The sequence below is a fragment of the Scyliorhinus canicula genome, chromosome 4 (genome assembly GCF_902713615.1).
Source record: "Scyliorhinus canicula chromosome 4, sScyCan1.1, whole genome shotgun sequence".
Classification (NCBI taxonomy): domain Eukaryota; kingdom Metazoa; phylum Chordata; class Chondrichthyes; order Carcharhiniformes; family Scyliorhinidae; genus Scyliorhinus; species Scyliorhinus canicula.
The window spans coordinates 186961122-186988666 of record NC_052149.1 but is presented as its reverse complement, the minus strand read 5'-3'; the positions used below and the strand labels follow the sequence as shown (position 1 = coordinate 186988666).

Below are 27545 nucleotides of genomic sequence, written 5' to 3'. Positions count from 1 at the left end.
GTTCCCGGTGGAATTTTATAAAAAGTTTGTGGACCTAGTGGGCCCCTTGCTGGTGCGGACACTTAATGAAGCGTGTGAAGGGGGGACTTTGCCCCCGACGATGGCGCTGATCTCGTTAATTTTAAAGAGGGACAAGGACCCCCAGCAGTGTGGTTCATACAGGCCCATATCTCTCCTCAACGTAGATGCCAAGGTGCTGGCAAAAATCCTGGCCACCAGGATAGAGGACTGTGTGCCAGGGGTTGTACACGAGGACCAGACAGGGTTTGTGAAGGGAAAGCAGCTGAACACGAATGTGCGGAGATTGTTGAATGTCATCATGATGCCGGCGATTGAGGGGGAGGCAGAGATAGTGGGAGCGCTGGATGCGGAGAAGGCCTTCGATAGAGTGGAGTGGGGGTACTTATGGGAGGTGTTGAGGAGGTTTGGATTTGGTGAAGGGTTTATTAGATGGGTGAGGCTGCTATATGAGGCCCCAATGGCGTGCGTGGCCACAAATGGGAGGAGGTCGGAGTACTTCCGGCTTTACCGAGGGACCAGGCAGGGTTGCCCCCTGTCCCTCTTGTTGTTTGCATTGGCAATCGAGCCGCTGGCGATGGCGTTGAGGGATTCAGAGAGGTGGAGAGGTTTGGTGCGAGGTGGGGAGGAACATAAGGTGTCGTTGTATACCGATGACCTGTTACTGTATGTGGCAGACCCGGTGGGAGGGATGCCGGGGGTGATGGAGCTGCTAGCTGAGTTTGGGACCTTTTCAGGTTATAAACTAAATTTAGGCAAGAGTGAGGTGTTTGTGGTGCAACCTGGAGACCAGGAGGAAGGAATTGGTAGGCTCCCGCTTAGGCGGGCAGGGGAGAGTTTTAGGTACCTGGAGGTGCAGGTGGCCAGTGACTGGGGGACTCTTCACAAACATAATTTCACCAGGCTTGTAGATCAGATGGAGGAGGAGTTCAAGAGGTGGGACATGCTGCCATTGTCGTTGGCGGGGAGGGTGCAGTCCGTCAAAATGACGGTGCTTCCGAGGTTCTTGTTCCTCCTTCAGTGCCTGCCCATCTTCATCCCCAGGGCCTTCTTTAGGAGAGTGACTAGCAGTATTTTGAGCTTTGTGTGGGCACATGGGACTCCGAGAGTGAAGAGGGTTTTCCTGGAGCGAGGGAGGGATAGAGGCGGGCTGGCGCTGCCCAACCTTTTGGGGTACTATTGGGCGGCCAATTTGTCAATGGTGCGTAAATGGGTGATGGAGGGGGGAGGGGCGGCGTGGAAAAGAATGGAGATGGCGTCATGTAGAGGTACGAGCCTGGATGCCATGGTAACGGCGCTGTTGCCGCTCTCTCCTAAGAGGTTTACCACGAGCCCGGTGGCGGCGGCGACCCTAAGAATCTGGGGACAGTGGAGACGGCATCGGGGGGAAACAGGGGGCTCGATGGAGGCTCCATTGAGTGGCAATCATGGGTTCATCCCGGGGAACAAGGATGGGGGATTTAGGGGGTGGCAAAGGGTGGGCATTAGTAAATTGAAGGACCTGTTTATTGGCAGGAGGTTTGCGGGCCTGGGGGAACTGTAAGATAAATTTTTGTTCCCCAAGGGAACATGTTCAGATACTTGCAGGTAAAGGCGTTTGCTAGGCGACAGGTAGAGGGATTCCCTTTGCTGCCCTCGCGGGGGACGATGGACAGAGTGCTTTCGGGTGTGTGGGTCGGAGAGGGGAAGGCGTCTGACATCTATAAGGTAATGCAGGAGGTGGAGGAGTCGTCAGTGGAGGAGCTGAAGGCTAAATGGGAGGGGGAACTTGGGGAGCAGATAGAGGACGGGACTTGGGCGGATGCCTTGGAGAGAGTCAACTCTTCCTCTTCATGTGCGAGGCTTAGTCTCATCCAATTTAAGGTGCTGCGCCGGGCCCACATGTCCGGGACTAGGATGAGTAGGTTCTTTGGGGGTGAGGACAGGTGCACCATGTTTGGGGAGTCCAGCGATTCATGCCCATATATTCTGGGCATGCCCAGCACTGGAAGAATTCTGGAAGGGGGTGGCGGGGACGGTGTTGAGGGTGGTTGGATCCAGGGTCAAACCAGGGTGGGGACTCGCGATTTTCGGAGTTGCGGTGGAGCCGGGAGTGCAGGAGGCGAAAGAGGCCGGTGTCCTGGCCTTTGCGTCCCTAGTAGCCCGGCGGAGGATCTTGCTGTGGAGACCTGGGTCAATGACATGGTGGGATTTATAAAGTTGGAAAGGGTCAAATTTGCCCTGAGAGGATCAGTACAAGGGTTCAAGGGTTCTATAAACGGTGGCAGCCTTTTCTGGACTTCCTGGGTCAGAGATAGGTATCTTGGTCAATAGCAGCAGCAACCCGGGGGAGGGGAGGGGGGGGGGGGGGGGGGGGGGTGCAGGGGGGGGTGTTCCCTACTATAGTTTCTATTTTTTCGCTATGGTTATGTAACTTAACATTGTGTTAATTTAAGTTGTTGTTACTATGTTGGGTTGTTCACTGAGGAGGGGCGAAGGTTCATGATTGTTGTCATTATTGTTATTGTTGGTATTTTAGTATGGTTTGATGTTGTTGTATAAATTTCAAATTTTTCAATAAAAATTATTTTTTAAAAAGAAAAATGTCTCCTCCTCCTCCTCCCCCCCATGCTGCTCGACGACGGGCCACTCCGCGGCCATTCCCTCTGCTGCTGCAGCTGGCCCTGCACACACTGTGGGATGTGGCTGTGGACGCTGCTGGATGTCGAACTGCAGTGCAGCGGCCCCAACCACTGCGCTGAACATCGCCGTTCGGTTCGAATACATTATGGTCACCTACAGAAGGGCGGTGGGGGGCAGAGAAATTACATGTTAGAAGGAGGTTGTTCGTCACCTCAGCAGCCGCCTGCCACGGGATACCTGTGTGTCCCGGTGGCCTGATCGCGCTGCTGACACGCGGGCAGCCTAACCCCTGGTCATTTTCTGCGTCCAACGGGCAGTTAACAATGCATCCTCCTCACCGGTGCGTCAGTGGGCTGTGCCCATCAGCAACAGGGAAAGCAGCGGCCATGTCCTCGTCACCGTCCTGCCATGGCAGGGCGGCTGAGATGTTGCAGCCGGGGGTGGACGACCCACTCCACTCTTCCCTCTCCCCCCTCCCACCTCCACTCACTCACTTCTGGCCGCTGTGTTCTCGGGGATGCCTTCCCCAGTTTGCGGAGACTCCGGGTCGGTCCGCTCACCTCCTCACTGCTCAGCGTCAGCCAGCACGACTGGCTGACGACTTTAAAAAGCAGGTGTGGACGGCGACGGCGTGACCTGGCGTCACGACGTCGGGACTTCAGCCCATCCGGGCCGGAGAAAAGTGGGGGTGCCGGAGAATCGCCATTTTGGGCGCATTGGGCAATTCTCCGTGGTTTTGCGCGCTAAACACGATGGAACACATTTGGCCGTTTGGGAGAATAGCGGGAGCGCATCGGACCGGTGTCGCGTGAAAAACTGGCGCGGCCCGCTATTCTCCCAACTGGTATGACATCGGAAAATCGCGCCCCTTGTTTTTGTTGGTTTTGTCAGTTTTCTCCAGAACCTATTCCAGATAACAGTTAGCTTGAATTGAATGGACAGATTGAGCAACATTATTTGCTTTGAATAAAAGAATTCTTCCAAACAATGGCTTCTCAGATCTGAAAAGCTTTGTAAGAAGCGCTGTAATAAATGATAGCAATATTTGTTTGGGTTGATCACAAGGAATTAAAATGTGATGGTTTCAATATCTTTATAAATTGTCCATTTTAAGTGAACAGTAATTCAATTTGCATGTTAAATTAAGTCGCTTCTGCAATTTTCTTGTTATAGTTGTAACATTGCAGTGTTTCAATACCTTACAAGATTTCCCAGTTACCCTTTAAGAATTTATCAAGCAAAAGATAGTTTTTGATCATGATTAAAACTCAGTAACGGAACCTACAGATTCTGCATGCTCTATATTACACGAGACAAATAATACCATGTATTATTTTTCTACCTTGTTTCTTTTAATAATACCATCAGCTGTCTTTTATTTGGGCTTCATCAAGTCTTAGTTTTTGAACCATCAGGTGGTCTTTTGTGTCGAGGTAACCATGTAAGGGTCAAATGGGGGTCGCAATTCTGCATGGTGTGGGGAACTGTCACCCAGCAGAAATTTCCCCCAAATTGACCAATTAGTGCCCAGAGGGCACACTCGCCACCTACAGTGAGTGGATTCTCAAAGTTGTGGCTGATCAGGCAGAGAAGGCCAAAAGCCTGCATAGAGCGATGGGCCCCTAATCATATGGCTCCTCCAGCAAACTGGCCTACTTCCCAACGACTTTGGCAATAGGACTTTAAATACTTCAATTTGTGGATGGCGGGCGGGAGGCAGCCGCGCGATGGAGGGCTCCCGTTCGGGAACTGCATTTTCGGGGCATTAAGCCCGGTCCCAGGGTCCACAGAGGCGGCAAAAGCAGGGAGAAAGCACAGAGGAGGCACAGTGAAGGAAAATGTTGAGGGTGAGCAAAATAACGGCCGTAAAAAAAACAGCTAAAGGTCCGTCGGGGAGTGGAAAGGTCACCGCGGGGTCACCAAGGAAAATGGAGGCTGGAGCACCAGGGGAGGCCGCATTGCTTATGGACAAAGAAATAACTAAGGTAATGGCTGTGGAATTCGAAAGGCAGTTTACAAAATACATGGAGACAATGAGGAAGGAGATGAGGGAGGTTTTGAGTGTGCTGGTGGAGGAGGCGATTTCCCCGGTGACGACGGTGGTGGCGAGCACAGTGGCGGAGGGTGATGGAGATGAACAAGGATCTGCGATGAAAAATGGAAGACCTGGAAAACAGATCCAGGCGACAGAATTTGAGGATTGAGGAGCTGCCTGAAGGAGTTGAAGGGCCGAGGGCGACTGAGTATTTTGCCGCGATGCTGGCGAATCTATTGGGGGAGGGGTAAGGATCCCTCCCGATATGAACTGGTTCGGGCTCACCAGTCGTGGAGGCCTGTACCAAAGGCGAGTGAGCCGCCAAGGGTAGTGACTCTGTGCTTCCGTAGGTACAGTGTGAAGGAGAAGGTCCTGTGCTGGGACAAGCAGAAGAGGATGGTGCAGTGGGCTGGAGCTGGTATACGTGTATACCAGGACTTTACGATGGAGCTGGCAAGGAGGCGGGTGGCTTTCAACCGGGTGAAGAGGGCACTGTACATTAGCACGGTGCAGTGCGACATTGTATATCCAGCAAAGCTGAGGGTGACTTACAAGCTCAGCGACTTTTATTTTGGAACGGCGGAAACAGTGGAGGAGTTTACGAAGGCAGAAGGACTGTGGCAGAACTGAGAAATTGAGAAATGGCCATGTGCCAATGTAACCTCATGGCTGTATTTTCTTCTTTTTTGTTTCACTGCGTGTGGGTGTATTGGCTAAAGGAGCCAATGTTGTATATATTTGGACAAGGGAAGTGATGGGACTTTCACTCAAAGTGAGGGCTCTTTGGGGTGTAGGTGGATATGCGGGGTTTGTGCACTAAAAGGGGATTTGTGGGCTTTCCTAGGACCGGGCAATGGGGAAAGGCACCCGGGCGGGGGCCTCCATGCTGGCCGGTTTAAACCGGCCAGTGAACGGGAGTGAGGTGGGGGGAGTGGCTTCGGCCATCGGAGCCTGGCAGAACAGGGTCCAAGTGGTCTAGCCGGGGTGGAAAGTTGGGGGGAAGGAACCGAGGTTGGGGGAAGGAGTTTTACAAGAGGTAGTGGATGGGAGGAGTTGAAGGGGGGGGGGGGGGGGGGGGGGGTGGTTTACAACTCTTGGGTATCATGTACGGTACTCTTTCAGAGGTTGGATGCCGTTGAGTGTGTGTGTGGGGGTGGGGGGGGGGGTGGTTTACAACTCTTGGGTATCATGTACGGTAGTCTTTCAGAGGTTGGATGCCGTTGAGTGTGTGTGTGTGGGGGGGGGGGGGGGGGGGAGTGGATTCTAGTGTGACCAGGGGCTGGGGGGGGTAGGGGGGGAGTGGACTCTTTGGTGACCATGGACGGTCCCAGACTCCTTTTTCTTTTTCTCCTTTGATTTTTGTTTCCACCGTGGGAGGGTTTGTTTTATGGGGTGCATATATTGACAGGTGGGCCGTTGTTTGGGGTGGTGGGAGGTTGGGATCGTTGTTATTGTTAAGGGGATTGATTTTGTATTTGTTACCGTTTACTGTCTGTGGGTGGGGTGTAACTTTTGAAGGAAAATGTGAAAATGGAGAATACAAACATTTTTTTAAATACCTCAAATGTTAGAACTCTTGCGAGTATTGTCAGGCAGTGAGATCTGGGCGTGCATGTCCACCGATCACTGAAAGTGGCAATATATGTGGATAAGGTGGTCAAGAAGGCATACGGCATGCTGGCCTTCATCGGTCGGAGCATTGAATATAAAAATTGGCAAGTCATGTTTCAGCTGTAAAGAACCGTCCGAGGCCGGCGTAAATCCCGCCCCCGCCATAGCCGGAATTCTCCGCCTCCCGGGAATCGACGGGGGAGGGAATTGCGCCGGTCAATGGGCCCCCGTGGCGATTCTCTGGCCCGCGATGGGCTGAAGCCCCGCCACTGTCAGGCCTCTCCCGCCAACGTGGTTTAAACCACCTCTGGTGCCGGCGGGAGCAGGCGGCGCAAGTGGGCCCCGGGGTCCTGGGGGGGGGGGGGGGGTGGGCATGGGGCGATCTGACCCCAGGGGGTGCCCCCACGGTGGCCTGGCTCGCGATCGGGGCCCACCAATCGGCGGGCGGGACTGTGCCGTGGAGGCACTCTTTATCTTCCGCCGCCGCCATGGCGGAGGCGGAAGAGACCCCCTCCACCGCGCATGCGCCGGGGTGACATCAGCGGCCGCTGACGCTCTGGCGCATGCGCGGACGCACGCCGGCCGGCAAAGGCCTTTCGGCCAGCCGTGGCGCCGGTCGGCGGAGCGGGAGCCACTCCGGCGTGTGCCTAGCCCCTAAAGGTGCGGAGAATTCCGCACCCTTGGGGAGGCCTGACGCCGGAGTGGTTCTCGCCACTCCGGTACGCCGGGACCCCCCGCCCCGCCGGGTAGGAGAGAATCCCGGCCCTTATACATCATTTGGAATATTATGTACAATTCTGGTTGCCATACTACCAGAAGGATGTGGATGCTTTTGAGAGGGTACAGAACCAGTTCACTGGGATGTTTCCTGGTATGGAGGGCATTATCTATGAGGAGAGGTTAGATAAACTCGGTCTGTTCTCACTGGAATGACGGAGGTTGAGAGGCGACCTGATAGAGGTCTGCAAGATTATGAGTGGGATGGACAGAGTGGATAGTCAGATATTCTTTCCTAGGGTAGGAGAGTGAAATACTAGGGGTCATAGGTTTAAAGTGCGTGGGGAAAAGTTTAGAACAGATGTGCGAGGCAAGTTTTTACATAGAGGGTGGTAACTTTATGGAATGTATTGCCTGGGGAGGTGATGGGAGCAGGTATGATAGCAGCATTTAAGGGGCATCTAAATGAACATATGAAGATGGTGGGAATGGAAGGATACAGACTCCGTAAGTGCAAATGGTTTTAGTTTAGGCAGGTACCATGGATGGCAAAGGCTTGGAGGGCCAAAGGGCCTGTTCCTGTGCTGTATTGCTCTTTGTTCTTTACTTAGATTGAGAAGGCAGAAACATTATTGCTATGAATTTGAATATAATGCAACTTACTAAAGAAGAATATTCATACAATAACTTTCATGCAATGCCTTATAAGCACACATAAGCATAAGATTTGTAATATTCCAATTTTATGGTCTGGATTTTATGGCTTCCCAGTGGTGGGTTTGCAGGTAGAGGGTTGTAAAATGCCATGGGCGCCATGGCTACCACTGACCTGCGCACCTCGTCACTGCCACAATTTCACAATTTTGACGTGGGAGCCATTAAGAAGCCATTAAGAAGCGCGCCCCCAACCCATCACCCACGAACCAATTGAAGCCCATGAGTGACCAATCAATGGCCACTTATAGGTCTCATTCTGCAACCACTTGGATTTAACCAACAGGAGAGGTTCATGCCAATCACCCAGCCCAGCAACCTTCACTGCAAGGAGAGAGGTTCTCTCTAAGCCCATTGGAGTGTTACACCCAGGTTGTCCCTGGCACTGTATTTTCTCTCTTCTACCCTGGCTTGTCTACCCCGGTCCCCATCCCTTTGTATCACGTCACTACGGCCTACTAGCCTGGTCTGGCAATATTCTTTCTCCACTTTCCTTTCACTCCAGTCTGGCTTCTCAGCACTAGGGACTATTGTAGTTCCAGTAGAGACCATTGCTCTTAGTGGCAGTGCTAGGACCGGAGAGCTGCAGGTTCGATTGACTGCCTGTTCTCAGAATTGGTACCTGCTGAAAAGATAGAAGCAGAAGTCCTGCCTTAAAGCAATTAATGCCCCTCCAACAATTAAATCTTACAACACCAGGTTAAAGTCCAACAGGTTTGTTTCAAATCACTAGCTTTCGGAGTACTGCTCCTTCCTCAGGTGAATGAAGAGGAAGGTTCCAGAAAAATATATATAGACAAGTCAAAGATGCAAGATGATACTCTGAATGCGAGCATTTGCAGGTAATTAAGTCTTTTCAGATCCAGAGATAGGGGGTAATCCCTGGTTAAAAAGGTGTGAATTGTCTCAAATCAGGACAGTTGGTAGGATTTTGCAAGCCCAGGCCAGATGGTGGGGGATGAATGTAATGTGACATGAATCCAAGAGCCCGGTTGAGGCCGTACTCATGTGTACGGAACTTGGCTATAAGTTTCTGCTCGGCGATTCTGCGTTGTCGCGCGTCCTGAAGGCTGCCTTGGAGAACGCTGACTCGAAGATCAGAGGCTGAATGCCCTTGACTGCTGAAGCGTTCTCCGACTGGAATGAAACATTCCTGCCTGTCGCACAATGTCCGTTCATCCGTTGTCGCTGCATCTGCATGGTCTCGTCAATGTACCATGCTTCGGGACATCCTTTCCTGCAGCGTATGAGGTAGACAACGTTGGCCGAGTCGCATGAGTATGTACCGCGTACCTGGTGGGTGGTGTTCAATGTGTAATGGTGGTAGCCATGTCAATGATCTGGCACGTCTTGCAGAGATTGCCATGGCAGAGTTGTGTGGTGTCATGGTCGCTGTTCCGAAGGTTGGGTAGTTTGCTGCAAAAATGGTTTGTTGGAGGTTGCGCGGTTGTTTGAAGGCAAGTAGTGGGGTTGTGGGGATGACCTTGACAAGATGTTCGTCTTCATCGATGACGTGTTGAAGGCTGCGAAGAAGATGTTGTAGGTTCTCCAGTCCGGGGAAGTACTGGCGACGAAGGGTGCTCTGTCGGTTGTGTCCCATGTCTTCTGAGGATGTTGGTGCGGCTTTTTGCTGTGCCGCGTTGGAACTGTCGATCGATGAGTCAAGCATCATATCCCATTCGTACGAGGGCAACTTTCAGCGTCTGTAGATGTCTGTTACGCTCCTCCTCGTCTGAGCCGATCCTGTGTATACGGAGGGCTTGTCCATAGGGGACGGCTTCTTTAATGTGTTTCGGGTGGAAGCTGGAGAAGTGGAGCATCGTGAGGTTATCCGTGGGCTTGCGATAAAGCGAAGTGCTGAGGTGATCGTCCTTGATGGAGATGAGTGTGTCCAAGAATGCAACCTATTCTGGAGAGTAGAGTAGTCTATGGTGAGTCTGATGGTGGGATGGAACTTGTTGATGTCATTGTGTAGTCGTTTCAGTGATTCTTCGCTGTGGGTGCAAAGGAAAGAAATGTCATCGATGTATCTGGTGTCTAACATCGGTTAAAAGTCCTGTGCGGTGAAGAAGTCTTGTTTAAACTTCTGCATGAAGATGTTGGCGTATTGAGGTGCGAATTTGGTCCCTATGGCTGTTCCCTGTATCTGGATGAAGAACGTGTTGTCGAAGGTGAAGACGTTGTGATCCAGAATGAAGCGGATGAGTTGCAAAATTACGTCTGAACATTGGCAGTTGTCGGTGTGCATTGGCGAGACCATGCAGACGATGCGAGAACGGACATCGCGTGACAATCGCCAGGCAGGAATGTTCCCTTCCAGTCATGGAACGCTTCAGCAGTCAAGGGCATTCAGCCTCTGATCTTCGATTCAGCGTTCTCCAAGGCAGCCTTCAGGATGCGCGACAAAGCAGAATCGCCGAGCAGAAACTTACAGCCAAGTTCCACACACATGAGTAGGGCCTCAACCGGGACCTTGGATTCATGTCGCATTACATTCACCCCCCACCATCTGGCCTGGGCTTGTGAAATCCTACCAACTGTCCTGGTTTAAGACAATTCACACCTCCTTAACCTAGGATTACCCCTCCCTCTGGATCTGTAAAGACATAATTACCTGCAAAGGCTCGCATTCAGAGTACGTCTTGCATCTTTAACTTTGTCTGCATATATTATTCTGGAACCTACCTCTTCATTCACCTGATGAAGGAGCAGAGCTCCGAAAGTTAGTGATCTGAAACAAACTTGTTGGTCTTTAACCTGGTGTTGTAAGACTTCTTACCGTGCTCACCCCAGCCCAATGCCGGCATCTCCACCTCACAACAATTAAATGCCAGCAGGGTGAGTTTTTGGAGTGGGAGCAGGGTCACTTCAAACTTTTTCAGAGGAGGAAACAGGATTTTGGTGTCCCTTTAAATCCTGTCCAAGGATGCACAGGATGGAATCTCTGACATGCCACTGTATCAGCCAGTAAAATAAATGGCAATATCATGAGGTTGTAAGAACCTCTCATTTGCCACTGTCTACCAAAATGGCTTTGCTGGTTAAAAAAAGAAAGCAGTTAAAAATAGATTGCTCCATGTATGTTATATGCCTATTACATGTATACTGCCCTGACATTCATGACATAATCTCAAGTCCTGGCTGCATACATTTCTATAACACTCAGGTCAACTATAACCATCCCAGCTGGATGGACAGGGTGAAGGGGTTGTTAAAATTGATTGATTTGACTAATCTCCCACAGTTCTGATTCTAATCATGCTGGCTCCATTTTAATTGCTCAATTCATTTGAGTGGCTTCGGAGTTTGCCAGAAATAGGCAGATGGCGCATGAATGCATGCAAAATAGAGTCTTATGATGTCATTTGGATTCCAACGTGATGTTAGCAGATTGCTCAACAACACTGCCCAGTAGTCACTCGTTGCGATTGACTTCAGGCATTAGCTGACTGACCTAAGTGGAAGCATTTATTTAAAAGAGTATTAAGCTCAAGGTACTGGCAGTGTAGGAATTATTGGGCAATTGTACTTACTGAATTTTAAAGAGGTCTTTGGACTCAGCGATTACTTGATTCTGTCATACTCACCCTGATTAGACTTTCAGAGTATCTCGACGTTGTTTTTACTCCCTTTATTGTGGCAGAGGAAGGTTGCAGGAAGTGAGCTGCAGCAGTCTCCAGAACAGTCTTGATGGACAGCTGGTGGCCCTATTAGGAAACAGCAGATGAAGGCTAGTGGCTTGTTATGGCCAAAAATTACTTCCTGCAACAGAATGTGCTGTCTCCGGTTTATTGTATCAATTGAGGTTAACCTCAGAACAGTCTGGCTTGACAATAGGTCTGAAGAAAAGGGATCTTCTATCAGCCCATCCTTGGGTACGTACTCCAAAACCTCAAATGAACAATGAACCGTACCATTCAGTGCAGAAGTTTTACCATCTTGGGATAATCCTGTCCAATGAACCTGATGACAAAATCAACCATGGCCTGGCAAAATCAAGCTCAACATTTGGCAGACTCATGCACGGACTTTGGAAAGAGCGTGGAGTATCTCAGAAGAAAGATCAAATTCCAACAGGCTGTGCTTCTTACACCACTTCTTGATGGGTGCGAGATTTGGACAATGCACCAGCATCACGTAAAGATGCCTTCACTGCCTGAGATTTATTTGCAACATCAGGTGATAGGGCAAGTTCTCCAACTCAGAGCTTCTAGCAAAGTGCCACATACCAAAGGCAAACACAGGAACCCAGATCATGGGGCATTCCAAACTTTGTTATAAAGCAATCTGAGGGTTTATAAACTAGATCCCAATATATGGGGGGAAAAACCTTGGCGAGATCCAAATAGAGAAGCCTCTGCCATGACGCAATTTCATGGAACAGACTCTAGTTCCTTCAGGATAAGTGAGCATGGCACAAAGCCAATCACATTATCAACCCCTCCAACAATGATTTCATATCCAGTATTTGCAATTGGTTATGCAAATCAAGTTTTGGTGTAATGTTACATGTGAGACGACATTAATGTAGATTGTAAACCAGTTTTTTTTACTTGCTGCGCACTCCTTGTTGAAGTAATCCACTCAATTACACAATAACATTGAGGATATTGATTAAATGGTTAGTGAGCACATATAAAGGGGTACTTACTGACACAGGAGTAGAGTGGAGTCGGGGGATATATACCTGTAATGTTTCACTTTCTAACTAAATCTATTCCAAGTAAAGACTGCCTCTGGATTCTTCTTCCACCCACTGGCTATTAGGAGTATAACATCTGCTTGCCCAAAAGGTCATGCCAATAACTGTCAACTTACCAGTGCCCTTAATCTTAATGCAATGCGGTAAACATTATGTGGTCCATTTTGTCATGTGCCATATTACATGTTTGTGTATAATTAACGTGCAGTGGTTGTGTGGGTTGAACCCAGTGCTTGCAAATGTTCATGGTGCCTAAGACTCCAAGAATTTTTTATTCAGTCCTGTGATTCTTATACATTCTTTGTATCTTCCTATGATGAGTGGGAAAGAGAATTTGACCTTCGATACTCACCTCTTTGACTCGGATCTCCAGGGACACCCCAGAAAAACTGGGGATTTGCTGCCAAAGCAAAGCTGCAAAACATCATCTTGCATCAGGATCAATCTTGCAGCAATGAACTCAACCTCCCCTTAAGAGGTACATTCCCTCTGTAAATAGGAGGCCCACTAGAAAATACTTCCTCCCAAATGGACAGGTTTCCTTATAGTGAGTGAGTGAGAAACCTGCTTGTCAAATCTAAATGAGGTCCAGGTTTTAAAATCTCTCCTGATCCAAAATTTATGCCAGTAAGTGTCTTTCTCAGTCGCTCACACTCCCATCTGCTTGAAATCCATTCGGGATTAAAGTTACCCCACAGTGTTATTTTGTCTGCACGCTTATTGATTTGTCATGAAGAGGGCAGAATTGTCAGCAGCATTTGTCAGCATGGGTAGTATTTAAATGTTCCACACTGATTCATTTTGGAGTCTCCTGTCAATGCATAATGATTGAAATCCTATAATGCACCATTGCTGTGGGCTTTTGTTAATAATGGTTTCTCATGATAACATAATTAAACTCAACCAGTTGAAACTACTTTTGAAAATGTGCGTCTTTATGATCAGTATGATTTTTCTGTTCATTTTTCAATGAATAAGTTAAAAAATAAGGTAAGAAAGTGTGTCCATTGCTCTCTAATTAACATTTAGGAATAGCTTTTCTGGACCTAAACAAAATTGTTTCTATGCTACTTTAACCATACCAATTAAAATATGCAGTCAATAAATCATTGGAAAAAAGCAGCTCCTTTTAGTTAATGGTTGCTGGATGGGAAACCCCCATCCAGGCAACCTCAAACAAACGTCATCAGTAGTAGGAGGCACCCTAGTGGGTGTTGAATAAACATAAGGGATGAGGAAGTTAAGCCACTCTTCATCTGGCACAGTCTGTAGCGTCTGTGTTAGGATTAGTTTTCAACTGCCCAGAATGTCTGAAAACAAAAAAAAGGACAGAGGAAAAAAGAAAGGTGACAAACGTGGTAAAGGCAAGGGAAAAAGAAAAGGTAATTTATTTTAAGCAATGTCTCCTTAGTGTTAGTGAAGTTACAAATTCAAATTAATTGCTATTCTTCTGAATTTTTTAGGTTGTGCCCTTCTGCAAAAAGGGACAAGTTACTGCAAATCAGTGTACTATTTTTGACTGTATGATTTGGATGAGTTTTAACATGTAAGAAATTGGGTTATTTTAACTTTTGAAGGTAAACAGTGCAATAAATTCTTTACTTTACAAAATGTTTCAATGAGAAGTAGAGTTTTTCAAAGTGTATATATATATTCTGAAATCAACTTGCTAAAACTGGAAGGAATGAAAATACATGCAGGCAAATATTCAGTTCTCATTTTTTGGGTAAAGTTTGGGCAGAATTCCCTATTTAAGAGTAACCTGACACACTCTAATGCTCATGCTCTATTGTAGTACCTGGAAAGACAGTCTGGCTCAAGTATGTGGATTTATTTGTGCAGTGTGTTAAATCATGGTGCCATCTCTAATACTAGCTACATTCCTTTATGAACAAACTACTTCAATGTGGAAATGCCACATCTTCTTATTTTTATACTCAATTTAAACTCCGTCTCCTTTACTGCTATGACCACTAAGGCATGGATATTGTAACTTGTAATCTTGGTGAGATTTTGACTTGCAATAAGTCTGAATAGCAGTTTCCCTTAGAGTTTTCAGTGTATGTTGAAGAGAACAGATTCCATGCTGCATTTTCCAATGTGCTGTAACTGCAACACATCAAGTTAAAGATCTTATATGCGTTTTGACAGCTTCTGTGCTGGTAATCGTTTAATAACTATTTGTTTACTGATGTTTAAGCACTATTCTGAAATGAATTATATGTTATTTGCTTTAATTTGAGTAACCAATTATTAGTGCTGTTTGGTAAGCCAAGTTAAAAGTGCAGTATTTTTACATTAGTTGATCACTACTCGGAGCAGTGCATCATTTTGCCCCCCCCCCCCCCCCCCCCCCCCCCCCCACACACACACACCCAGTGTTAATGTTGAAACAACTGATCCCTTTCTGCATCTCTTTAAGTTGATGATAAAACACTTACAATGTTGTATTGCAGGTTATTAAGGCATTGAATAGCTAAATTAGTGTCCACAGGCCAGGAACTAAATATTACCAAGAGGGAATGTGTGTATCCTCTACCCAGCCCAGTATCAATGCTGCTGTCAAGCTGGATGCAACGCAGTGAATGAAGTCATCCATGATGGGGGAAGTATGTGACTTTGGTTGGAGCCTCCTTGCTTCTGCATGGCGGAGATTAACAACTCCCATGTGGATGGCAGCCTCTGACATCCATGGTCCTACACATTGGACTTCAGTGTGATGTGGAGCTGTACTGCCCTTGATAAGCCATAACTTAAAAATACATTAGGTTGTTGATAAGGCAGTCACAATCAAATATACTTATCTAACTATAGAATCTAGCAATAAAATTAGTAAAATAGAAAAATCCAACACTGATTTCTTGAAAACAACACAATCTGATTTCTGTAGCAGCAGATATTAACGTGTACCTTAACCAACTGTAGAAGCAGATATTAATGTGTACCTCAGCCCATTGTAGTTTCCTCCTATTGCAGCAGAATCTGATCCATCTGGTCCATCGCAACATTTTCACTTCTGATTCATTCACTGCCAAACTTGTGAACGAGTTCTATTCTTCATTTCCATGAGGGGCTGCCGATGTATCACTGGATGGGGAAAAGTAATCAAATCTGAAACTGGGTTTGCCTGGTTTATGTTCCACTGCAAGACACAACATAGTGAGCTTTGGCATGTGACATTATTCAACTGATGCATGGGTACTCTAAGGAAAGTGTGAAATGTTTTAGGTGTGGAAAGGTTGGCTCACAATATTTCTGCTGCCAAAACTGTCATCAAAAGCATGGTTTCAAAATTGCCAGGCAGGCAGGTTCAAAATATAATGCAAGTCAGTGTTCTTAAAGATGGTATTCAAACAGAAGCACATTAGGTGCTGAATGGCTGGTATAGTGTTCAATTACATGAGAAAACAGGGCATGTGACTGCTTAACTTGACTTTAAGAATAATGGATGTCCCAATTCCCCATTCCCTTCTGCCCATAATCAGCGTAGTTTAATTTTGATAAGACTGATGTGTGTTCTCCTGTTAACGGTGGTCAATTTAAAAGTCACCAGCAAATGTTCACGGATTTAAATAAAGAATATTATTTATTCACACCCCTCCCCCCCCGAAAGGCTTATCATTACATCAATGGCCCAACGGCCGTGCCCAAGAAAAATGCAATTAAAGAAAGTAGTGCACTTTTACATATTAAAACAAAGCATAACACTTAGCAATTTACGTACCTTGGAGGATCCAGTGAAGGAGGGAAGTTTTCCAACACTGGAATCCAAGTTCAGAAAAGTTAAGATGACTGGAGTCAAGCCCCACTTTATTTTCAGGGCTCCTTCAAAGTGAAGACCATTGCAGATTGTGTAGGCAGTCCCTGATGTCTGCTGTACCTAGATGTCCAATTTCTTATAGGCGAACTCCGAGCTGTTTCAACCAGATTAGAGGAGGCTTTTAAAAGACTTGTAGCATAATCTAACAAAAATAGAACAGAGTAGCATTCTGAGCAGAATTAGCGGGGCCGTTCCAAGAGCTACAACAACCCCACTATAACGGCACTCTGTCTTTTAATCGTGTCCCAGCGGAGAACGCCCCACTGAGGACGCACTTGGCCGCATTTCCCAGTGAGGAGCCCTGACGGGCTGATCTCCACAGTGCAGGAAGGGATAAATGGCCCCCTGACCTCATGACCCCCTGCTCAACCCACAGACCCCCCCCCCCCAATGTCCCAACTCACCTGTAGGGGGGTCCTCAGTTCCCCGCACACCCCACCACATACGGGCAGGGCACTCCCAGGTCAAGTATCCCCGGCATGGGCACAGTACCACCTTGGCACTACCAGCCTGGCATCCTGGCAGTGCCACCTGGACACCCTGGCAGTGCTAGGCTGGCACCCATCATTATTTGCAGCTTTTTGCAAGTTATTAAACAAGGAAAATTGAGAACCTTGATTTTATATTCTAATTATGTGCCAAACTGCTTCATCACCAACAAATTATGTTTGAAATGTTGTTCTGGACACCGCTAACATTTGTGTACAGCTACGTCCTACAGATGCAATCCGAATATTGACCAGTTATCCTGTTTGGTGGTAGTCCTTATGCAAGATGAATGTTGCCCAGGATACCAAGATAACCTACTGCTCTTTGAAAAGTGCATTTTCAATCTATCTAAACAATCAGACTGGGCCTTAGTTTAATATGGGGATTGGGGGTGTCTGTAAGGTTGTGTATTTTCTTGTGAAGTGGTCTAGGGTCTTATATAGTTGAACAACAACTTTTTATTAATAACCGATAACTATATGCATACAGGATACAGTCCCGGTTGGGGGATGTCTTCATGCAGATTTCTACCAGACTCACTCCTACTGTTTGCAACTCCCACGTGACTTCCTACATCATAATGGTTGCAGTACTGTCCCACATTAGCCCTTACAGTCTAGCACACTATAATACTACCTGGCACTGATGTTCAACTACTGGCTGCCTGTTTATCATCTGAAACATAGGCAGCCACAATTGAAAGTTAGAGAGGGTAGGATTGGGTTGGTGGTGATGTTGAGATGAACATCATATTTGCATCATAATGCCCAATGCCTGTCTATTGCCATTTTCAGATGGCCCCTTAAGTGGATGAGCAGCACGGAGTAGACTGTGTAAGATGCAAGTCAGGATTCTTTACTAGTTGTAGGACCTCAATCATAATCTGTTCGCAAGGTGCAATGGTAGAAGACAGCTCACTTCCACCTTCCGAGTGGGCAACAAATGCAGGTCTTGCCAACAATGCACTTTCCATTACCAAATATGATGGCTGGATTTTCAGATTTGACAAACCAGCCAAAGGTCGATTGACTTCAGGCAGTGGGACTGGAAAATCCAGGCCATAAAGTTACAATTTGGCAGAGCGTGTATTGCACATCCATAACCCAACATTCGTACAAAGTTAATTGGACAGCTAATAAGCTGTTTTTTTAAAGTACATTTATTGAGATTTTGCAATTTAAGGAATTAAGCCGCAAAGTTACAAAATAATACTTTCTCATTAGTGAGAAGGAGGGAAAAAATGGCTCAATATGCATGAGTACACTGTGGAATAGGGAAATTATATCACAATCGGCTCGATACAGTCATTAGACAAGATTGGGTACCACTATAAAAAAGCGATGGAGGAACCAGGAATTCAAGCCCTCTGCCACCCCACAGGACTAACCTTATTGCCAGCTCTGTGTGGGAATGGGCTGATTTCGTACTTGTCCAAAGCAGAAAGCTGTGCAGAGGTGCTGCTTGGCACCTACTGCTCGCCAGTGGCTCAGGCCTCTTACTAGCCCAGACGGGCAAGCGGTATGCCAACTCCATTTCTGTATCCATTTTGAGCACTTCTTGAAATTGGCTTCTTCAAAAGTTTTATCAAAAGCCTGATCATTCAGAATTTGCTCAGTATCTCAGGGAGGAATCTATTTATTACGTGCTTATATCCTGGAGTAATTCTCAAACAGACAGAGCGGGATTCCCCAGTGCCCGATGGCAGTATCATAATCGGTGATTGGACGGAGAATCCCTTCCGACGCCCAAATCGGGGGCGGCGGCGGTTTAACACCAGTTTACTATTCTCCGCCCCCTCCGAAATGGCACCATCGTGTTACACGCCCCATGCCGTTGAAATGGTGTTGGTATGCCACCTGAAGGCCCTTCTCTGATGCTGCAGCCCCGATGGGCCGAGTTCCCGACCGTTCAGGGGACGTGTGGTCTCAGAGGTCGGAAACCCGGCATGGCGGCTGCGGACAGTGTCCAGCGCCGGCCCTAGGGTTGCTGGCGCCCCGGGCAAGCTGAACTTCAGCGCCCTTGGGGGGAGGGGGGGGGCGAGGCGGCGGGGGGGGGGGGGGCGAGGCGGGGGGGTGTGTGGCCGAGGCGGGGGGGGGTCCGAGGCGGGGGAGGGGGGCCGAGGCGGAGGGGAGGGGGGCCGAGGCGAGGGGGGCCGAGGCGGGGGGGGCGGGGCCGAGGCGGGGGGCGGGGGCGGGGCGGACGGAGGGGAGGACGGAGGGGGGAGGCGGCCGGAGGGGGGGGCGGAGGGGGCCGCCCTGGGGGAGGGCGGCCACCGCGCATGCGCTGGTTGGCACCGGCCCAACTGCGCATGCGCGGGACCCGAGTCTGGCGCCCCCTAGCACATGGCGCCCCGGGCGACTGCCCGAGTTGCCGGTACCTTGGGCCGGCTCTGGCCGCCACAGTCGGCCGGGACCTGTGCTGCTGGTCGGAGGGGGGACTTCCGTGAGGGCTGGGGGGACTGGTGGGGGATGAGCAGGGGGGCAGTATTTGGCAGGTCGGGTCCATGCAAGGCCAGCGCCATCTGCAAGTGCGGGCATGTACGCGGCCATTCTCCAGCCGTTTTTGTTGTGGGCGTCTAGAGTTTTACCCGGTGCAGCTGCTGGCCCCTCCCCGGTCCCAGGATTAGTGAGGGTTTGCATCGCAAACTGCCACAGTTCCCATGCCAGCCCATGGTTTTTTAACTCAAGTGAGACAACCATTAGTGAGAAAAGTTACTCGAGGGAAATAGCTGCAGGTATTGGTGAAGGAAGAATCTATTCATTTGCTTGGTCAATTAAGGGATTTCTGATAGTATCTGTTGGTTATATGAGCCATTGCAGAATATTTTTTAGATGTGCCACTATTACATTTTGTTAGTTCTGTGTATTTGGCTGAGGAAGGAATCTGATGAAATTGATGCCAATATGTTACTTTAAAGTTAAATTTCATCCACGAGGGTTTCAATTCACAGAACAGCTTTGCACTCGAGTGCAGATTAGATTTCACATGTAGCATTAATCCAGATTCTTTTGGAACAATAGATGTTCATTTAAAACAGCTCAGTAAACATTTACGCGTGAGATGTTGGAATGGCTCTCTTCATTTGAAATCAGCTGGGGTTGGTTGCCAGGAGCTCACACCTAGGAGGGTGATCAGTCAGATCTGATTGGAAACACAGCTGGCTAATCCCCAGACACACACAGCTGAGACAAAAACAGGCAAATGCTGGAAAAGCTCAGCAGGTTAGGCTGCTTCTAAGGAAAGAGAATCAAGTTAACACTCCAGGAATGTGACCCTTTGCCAGCCCAAGCGTTATCCACATTACGTTTCCACCCTTTTCCCACAGATTCGCTATTTTTCAGTTTTTCTTTCGGATTTCCAGCATTCAGGGTATTATTGTGTGTTTTGTTGCAGAGAGTTGGCAGATAGTCCGAGATTAAGCCCTTGGCTAGGAGCAAAGGAGAACCCCAGCATATATAAATTACTAAAAGTGGTGACACAAAATTAAAATATTGCAGATGCTGCAAATCTGCAAAAAAAGACAGAACATACTGGAAGAACTCAGCAGACCTGGCAGCATCTGTGGAAACATGAACAGAGTTTATTAGCTGGATTTTGTCTTACAAGGCAGGTAGCAAGATTTGGGAATTTTCTGCTCGGTTTGGGGGTGAAGTGTGAGGAGGAGAATCGGACTCTCAATCCCTACATACAGGTTGGCAGTACCAAAGGGGCTGTTGGGTGCCGGGGTGGGTTGCTTGAAAGACCACCCATGGTTCCCTGGGACATTGTCTCAGTTGTTTTGGTAAATATTAGACACTTTAGCCCTCATCCCTCACACTCCACAAACTCCCCCATACCTCAATCCTGCAATCATGTCTGCCACGCACTCCTGTGGCTAATATACGCTCCATGTTGTTACGACACCCTGGGGAGTGCACGGTCCGTTCCAGCCCCACTCGTCCTGGAGACGCAACACAAGTGAATTAATCAAGAATTCTTATAAAAATACCCAAAGTCTTTGGCGGTTGGCTGCCCAATAATTACAGTCACCAGGTTTGTAAGTTTAAACCCGATTACTTTTTATTTATATTAAGAACTCTCATGAAATATGCAGTAAATACAACTGGATAGCAACAAACTAGTATCTACTGCCCACTTTAACTGTCCCATCCTCCAGCCACACACACAAGACAGACAAACACAGAGGGGTTTGAAAGGGTTTTTTTTAAATGATGAAAGTCAAAACATAAATCGTCACTTCAAATGGGGTTCTTTGGCATGCTTGTTGATTGAAGTCTCTGGTTTGCAGCCAGTAATGATCTTCCTTGTAGAGTCAGTCACTCAGGGTCCTTGCAGTTTAGAAAGAGAATGCAGTACTCACAGACAGCAGGCTTTCTAGAGAGACACAATCAAACCTTGCTCCCAGCTCATGGTTTGACTTCAGGCTTCTGCAGTCTCAGGAGAACGGCACCCAGACTTGCTGCAGAGAGAGTCAGCCCTCACAGTAGGCCTTTCAGGAGAGAATTTAGCTGGCTCTTTTGGGAGAGGATTAGAGAGGGTTGCCAGAACCAAAACTAAAACCAAACTGGAACCCTCATAATTCTGTGAAAACTTTCCAGTGGGATGAGATCCAATCGTCACCTGTTAACTGAGCAGAGCACAGTCTTTTGGGCCAATTATTTGGCCACCAGCCAAATCAATCAAACCAAATCCCAGACAATCTCTGTCATTGATGCCAGACAGTCCCCAGCTCTAGTTTGAGCTAGAACATGCCACAGTGGTCTCTCTTGCTGCTGAACACCTCTGCTTGAATTAAAGGCACAGACCATTGCTTTCTTCTGCTTGAATTAAAAATACAGGGTGTCTTAAAGACACATTTTCATATATCATGAAAAAATGAAAATCGCTTATTGTCAAGAGTAGGCTTCAAATGAAGTTACTGTGAAAAGCCCTTAATCGCCACATTCCAGCGCCTGCTTGGATAAAAAAGAAAGAGGAAACAAGGGAATAGACAAGGAATAAATAGGAAGGAACCTTACAATGTTAACTCACCTGGCATGCACCATGGCAGACCTCAGCAGCCACGTTGAGATGAAATAAAATAGAGATCTAATTATTGATTACAGCTTTCACTGTAATAAACAAACTGTGCCTGTCATGAAAGCCCAGTCAATACATATAAATCTCCTCAATTCCCTATTGAAAACAAACATATGGGCAGCACGGTGGCCTAGTGGTTAGCACAACCGCCTCACGGCGCTGAGGTCCCAGGTTCGATCCCGGCTCTGGGTCACTGTCTGTGTGGAGTTTGCACATTCTCCCCGTGTCTGCGTGGGTTTTGCCCCCACAACCCAAAAATGTGCAGAGTAGGTGGATTGGCCACGCTAAATTGCCCCTTAATTGGAAAAAATAATTGGATAATCTAAAATTTTTTTTTTAATTAAAAAAAAAATGAAAACAAACATTTGCATTTATAATTTCCCATCAAAGGCAGCTAATCCTTTAATAACCTGTTTGGGCTATCGATCAAACTGTGAACTTGTAACCCCCCACTTTGATAATGTTAGGTAGTGGAAAGTAGGCAAGCATTAATAATGTTATACTAATAGCACACACATATTTCAGTCATGCTGCAAGCAGATCTTTATTTTAGGAACATCACAAAGCAATGCCTAGTCTATCACAAGCCATTTATTTCAAGAATATTTTTGATAGCCTCCATCAGCGGTTACTCTGGTACAATGCAAGCCAGCACAGCATCCCAGAGTGATATAGGAACATCTTCAGAACTTTATAGGTTCTGAAGAGGGGCTGGTTTAGCACAGTGGGCTAAACAGCTGGCTTGTAATGCAGAACAAGGCCAGCAGCGTGGGTTCAATTCCTGTACCGGCCTCCCCCCAACAGGCGCCGGAATGTGGCAACTAGGGGCTTTTCACAGTAACTTCATTGAAGCCTACTTGTGACAATAAGCGATTATTATATTATTATTATACTGCAACTGCTGTATCAAGAACAACATGGGCACCACAGACTCCTTCAACCCAATCACAGTAGTAAGGCAAGGTTGCGTACTCTTCGCATTCCTTTTCCTCCTGGTTATTGATTTCATCAAGAGGAAAGTGATGGTAGGTGCAGACTTTAGTTTCCAGTGGCATCACAGTCAGTGAACAGAACTGGATTTCGCTGACAACTCTTGCCTTGCTGACTGAAGATTCACATGCACTCAAAGACATAGCCAATAGTCTTGAGAATAGAACCGCCAAGGTTGGTTTATGCATTAACTGTGAGAAGACAGCAACAAGGTCCTCTTGTCACTATTGCACAACAGAACACCAAGGATAAACTACTTCCCCTACCTACAAGATAACATCTCCAGCTAGGGCAATGCCATCGAGGTCCACACAAGAATCAGCAAAGTAGCATCAGTGTTCCAGCACCTTCATACAGTCTTGGCATCCAACACCATCAACATGGCCCTGAAGCTATGATTCTACATGTCCATTGTAGTATCAATTGCATTCTATGTTATGGAAGAGAACAGCAAAGGTGTCAACTATGTTAGACATCTTTCACCAGCTCTACCAACATAAGATCCCAGGCATAACATGAACAGACATTACCAACAAAGAACTGCTATAAAGAAATGTCCAGAAGTGCCTGCAGGATATCATGACAGAAAGACTGGCAGGACATGTATACCACCTCCAGGACGTCAGGCCTGCCACAGTTGCAGGATGGAGAGCATCAGAGAAAAAGATGACCAGCCAAGGAAGACTGGCAAAGTACATTTAAGAAGGACCTTCAAGAATGTGGAATCACCTGGCCTGGAGCAAAAGAAATTACAATGGACCAGGTCTGGTAGAAGAACCTCACTGCCCACTACCTCGCATGGGTGGGACCAGAGGAACTGAGTCTAAGTAACTAGTTTATGTCAACAAATAGCTATTGAATTTGCTAGAAGAGTTTTTTCAACTCTTAAAGACACAGGCAAGACAGTTTTGCTTTTCAATTTTGAAATCCCTGACAACTTAAATAACTGGACAGCTTGACAGTTCTCCACACTTTGTCCATCCTTCAAGAGCATTTTTGATTTTCTAAAGATTGGTAACTCTGTGAAAATGGGATCAGTTTGAATTCTGCTGAGTTTGTGTTGCCCACTTGTAGGAGTTATGTCCTGTCCCCACCCTCACTGATGAAAATAGGAAAGTTCAGAAAAGTGAGCTGGATTTCCAAACATAGGTCCCACCCACTTTTTAAAGATCCTTGCAGTCTCCATAACTCCATGAAAATCCAGCCCAACTTTCCAGATTAAGTATCTTTCTTCAGTTCTGAAGAAGGTTCTTTGACCTGAAAGAATAATTTTGTTTCTCTCTGCACTTAAGTAATCTTACAGGTTAATGAAACCATTAAAGAAAAACAAACTCAGCACTCGGTTTATTTCCAGAACAGAATTGAAGATTAAAGAAGTTGTGTTAAACTTGGTTTTAACCCTGACTGTGTTACACTTGGAGTACTTTGTACAGTTCTGGTCACCATATTATAAAAAGGTTATGGACACACAAGGATCATACCAGAAATGCAAAAGTTTCTATTGGGAAATGACGAACAGGCTGGAGTTCTTCTTGAAATACAAAGTCTGAGGAGTGACCTAATGAGGTCATTAAAATTATGAAAGTTTTCGTGAGTGTTTCCACTTTTGGGGAAGAGCACATCAAGAGACCATCAATATGAGACAGACAGCAAGAATCTAATACAGAATTGAGGAGAAACCTTTTTATCAGAAGAGTGGTGAAAATGTGGAACTCATGAGTTATCAAATTTTATAGTTTAAGTGCATTTAAAGGACAACTAGAAATCATCGAGAAGGAATTGCCTATTATGCTGAGATAATGATATAAGGAAGGATGGGCAGAGGCTGAGTGGAACATAAACATGGCCCATTTGGCCAAATGGCCTGTTCTCTATGTTGAATGTTCTTTGTAATTCTATAGTTAGGAAGTCTGATCTGAAGTCCGAAACCTGTCTTCATATATTCCACCTCCACCAGAGTTAGGGAGTCTTCTGGTCAAAAATGTATACTTATGACCAGGTTTCCGCTATGACAGAGTAGCTCTCCCCCTTGTGGAGGAAATAGCAGAAATGCCTGAAAATTCCAAGTCCCACCTCCAAACATGGCACTTCCTATTTTCACGGGTGCGACTATTTAGATCACCAGCCGCCTCCACTGAAGTGAGATTCTGTAAGGCCAGGAGTGTGAAACCTGAAGTGTGCAGATTAGACCGGGTAAGAGCAGGTTTGAACTTTGTGGATTCATTTGGATAGCCAATCTACCTTTTTGGAGAGATAAGATCCATTTGGAACTTGTTCCACAACACCTTTAGGGAAGGTCAGGTGCCCTTTGCAGGAGGTCAGATGCCCTTTGGAATTGTTCAAAGTAGGCATAAATATGCATATATAGTGCATTAATTCATTGTATCAAGCTCATTGGAACTATCAACTGATCTGTCAAAACTGTCAGAATCACCTGTCAAAGGGACCTGTCAAAGGATGCTCTCGAGGCATTTGAAAGTCCTGTCCTTTAAATCCCCTAAAAAATGCATGGAGTGTTTAAAAAAAACCATTATATTTTGCTCTGTCTGTTGCCATAAAATTGAGGGTTTCCATTACCAGATTACTTCTGCCTGACTGATTTCACAACAATGCCTTATCACAGTAGGGTGCTTCCATTCACATTTTGAGTGACAGCTGCAAGTGGTTATATAATTCTTGATGTTTCTTGATTCCAATGTTCGTTGTTATTAAGGATTGTGCACGTCAATGAAATGTTTGTTGATATAAGATTTTATTTAGTTGAAGAAATGTAAATGTAGCAAATAGGTTTTTGTGAATGAGTGTTCTTTTCAATATAGTAAACAATGCATTAGGCACTTAGAACTTTATTTTAAACATTTTATCTCATCTCTTTATGGGTTCTGAGGTCTGCCCATGGTGAATACATGGTGAGTTGGTCTCGTAGGGGTGAGTTGGTCTGGTAGGTGTATAGGCAAAGCGTGGTGGATGGGGGCATAAGTTAGCATGAAGTCGACATAGTGATTATATGGGGCGATGAGGCTGGGTGGGAAAATAGGTTGCCATGTGGGTCAGAGGGATTATAGGATAGCTGGGGGAATGAGGTGGCATGCGTTTGCATCGATCGGACATGGGGAGTGTGAAGGTTTAAGGGCTATAAGGGGTGAGGGTTGGAGAATGTTTCATGTTTTAATCTTGGGCCCAATGTACCAGCTGCGTCATGCCTAAATGGCATGGGAAGGCCTGAAAAGGGGGGCCCTCTGTGACCCCATTGTGGGGTGTCATCTCTTGGGTGGGTTGACAAATGCCCACGTGTGTGGCGGATGATATTGTCCATGGATGGAGGTGCGGCAGCCCACAAGCCCTCTTCAAGATCAGCGCACCCTTTCAAAATGGTGGCCCGATCTCTGAGGAGCTAATCTGGTCAGTGAATTCAGCTCTTCAGTGATGAAAATAATTCTACGGAAAGAGTCCCATAGTGCTCAATTAGCTGGGTGTTTCCAGCCATTCTGGTAGATTGGGGGCCTCCGAGAGGAATGCGAAGCCTGGGCCGTACTTAGCCCCGTTTCCTGCACTGATGAGCTCTGCTCGCCAGATCTCCTCAGTGCAGGGAGATAGCGGGATCCCTGAACATCTCCCAAGCCATAACTCACCTATAAAGGGGTCCTCGGTTCCTGCTGCACCCATGCAGGGCACCCGCAGACTGATCCCTGTCAAGTGAAAACTGCTGCCAGTTTGACAATGCCAGCCTGGCACCCTGGCGGTGCCCTTGCCAGCTGACAGTGACACCTTGGCAGTGTCAGTCTGGCACGCAGGTGGCACTGCTAGGTTGCCAGGCCGGCACTGAGAAGGTGCCACCCACTCCAGAGGGCAAGTACCTACGGGCCTCCAATCCCCTGGGAGCCCCCCACAAGTGCCGTTTCGTCTGGTCCCTGTTTGTCCACTGAATGGCGCTTGCCCGAGATCTCCACGCTGAGGGAGTTAGATCCCATGCCTTGGTTTGATCCAGGAATGCACATTAGTGTGAGACAAGACCCAAAAATGCAGATTTGCCTGAAAGTGATCCCGCCCACAAGGGGTGGGATTCACGTTGAGACATCTCGCAAGATCGTGCTAAATCTTGTGAGGCGTGGTGAGTCGGGTAGATCCCAGAAGTGGGATCTCCAGGCATCTACCAGCCAGGCCACTCTTTGGGTGCGATGCGGCTGGTACATCTAACCCTTGTGTGGGCTAGCCTGGCGGGAAACCCCCCAGGGTCCAAAAAAGTGAAAGTGGTCAGATAGCGGTGGGGAACCTGCCGACAGAGCCAATGGGAAACTCCCAGCAAAACGCACCACAAATGCCACTCAGAACCTTCTCCATTACATTGTGCCCTTAATTTTTAAACTTTTGACACCGTGTTAGAGCCCTGAGACTGGTGCAAACTTCCTCTGCACTCCGCATCCTCCTCAGTTTTTCCCAGGTCGGGCAGCACGGTGGCCAAGTGGCTAGCATAACCGCCTCACGGCGCTGAGGTCCCAGGTTCGATACCGGCACTGGTTCACTGTCTGTGTGGAGTTTGCACATTCTCCCCGTGTCTGTGTGGGTTTCGCCACCACAACCCAAAAATGTGCAGAGTAGGTGGATTGGCCACGCTAAATTGCCCCTTAATTGGAAAAAATAATTGGGTAATCTAAATTTATTAAAAAAAAAGTTTTTCCCAGGTCACCCACCTTGACTTTTAATCCAGCCTGCCCGTCCGAGCCAAAAATCCGATGTCCGAGCAGCCA

The 27545-nt window shown here is 47.2% G+C and overlaps 1 protein-coding gene across 4 annotated transcripts in view; it reads left to right on the top strand.

The window, feature by feature from the left end:
- The window catches only part of LOC119965230 (pro-neuregulin-2, membrane-bound isoform-like), an 885803-nt gene that overhangs the window by 686717 nt on the left and 171541 nt on the right, over positions 1-27545 (top strand). Inside the window, exon 1 of one of the 4 annotated variants that reach the window (XM_038795700.1) lies at positions 13625-13801. The exons of the other annotated variants lie outside the window; for them this stretch is intronic. Within the exon in view, the coding sequence (XP_038651628.1) occupies positions 13651-13801 (151 nt within the window). The 5' untranslated portion in view covers positions 13625-13650. Of the gene's footprint in view, positions 1-13624; positions 13802-27545 lie in introns of those variants that run through there. 4 annotated transcript variants of the gene reach the window in all.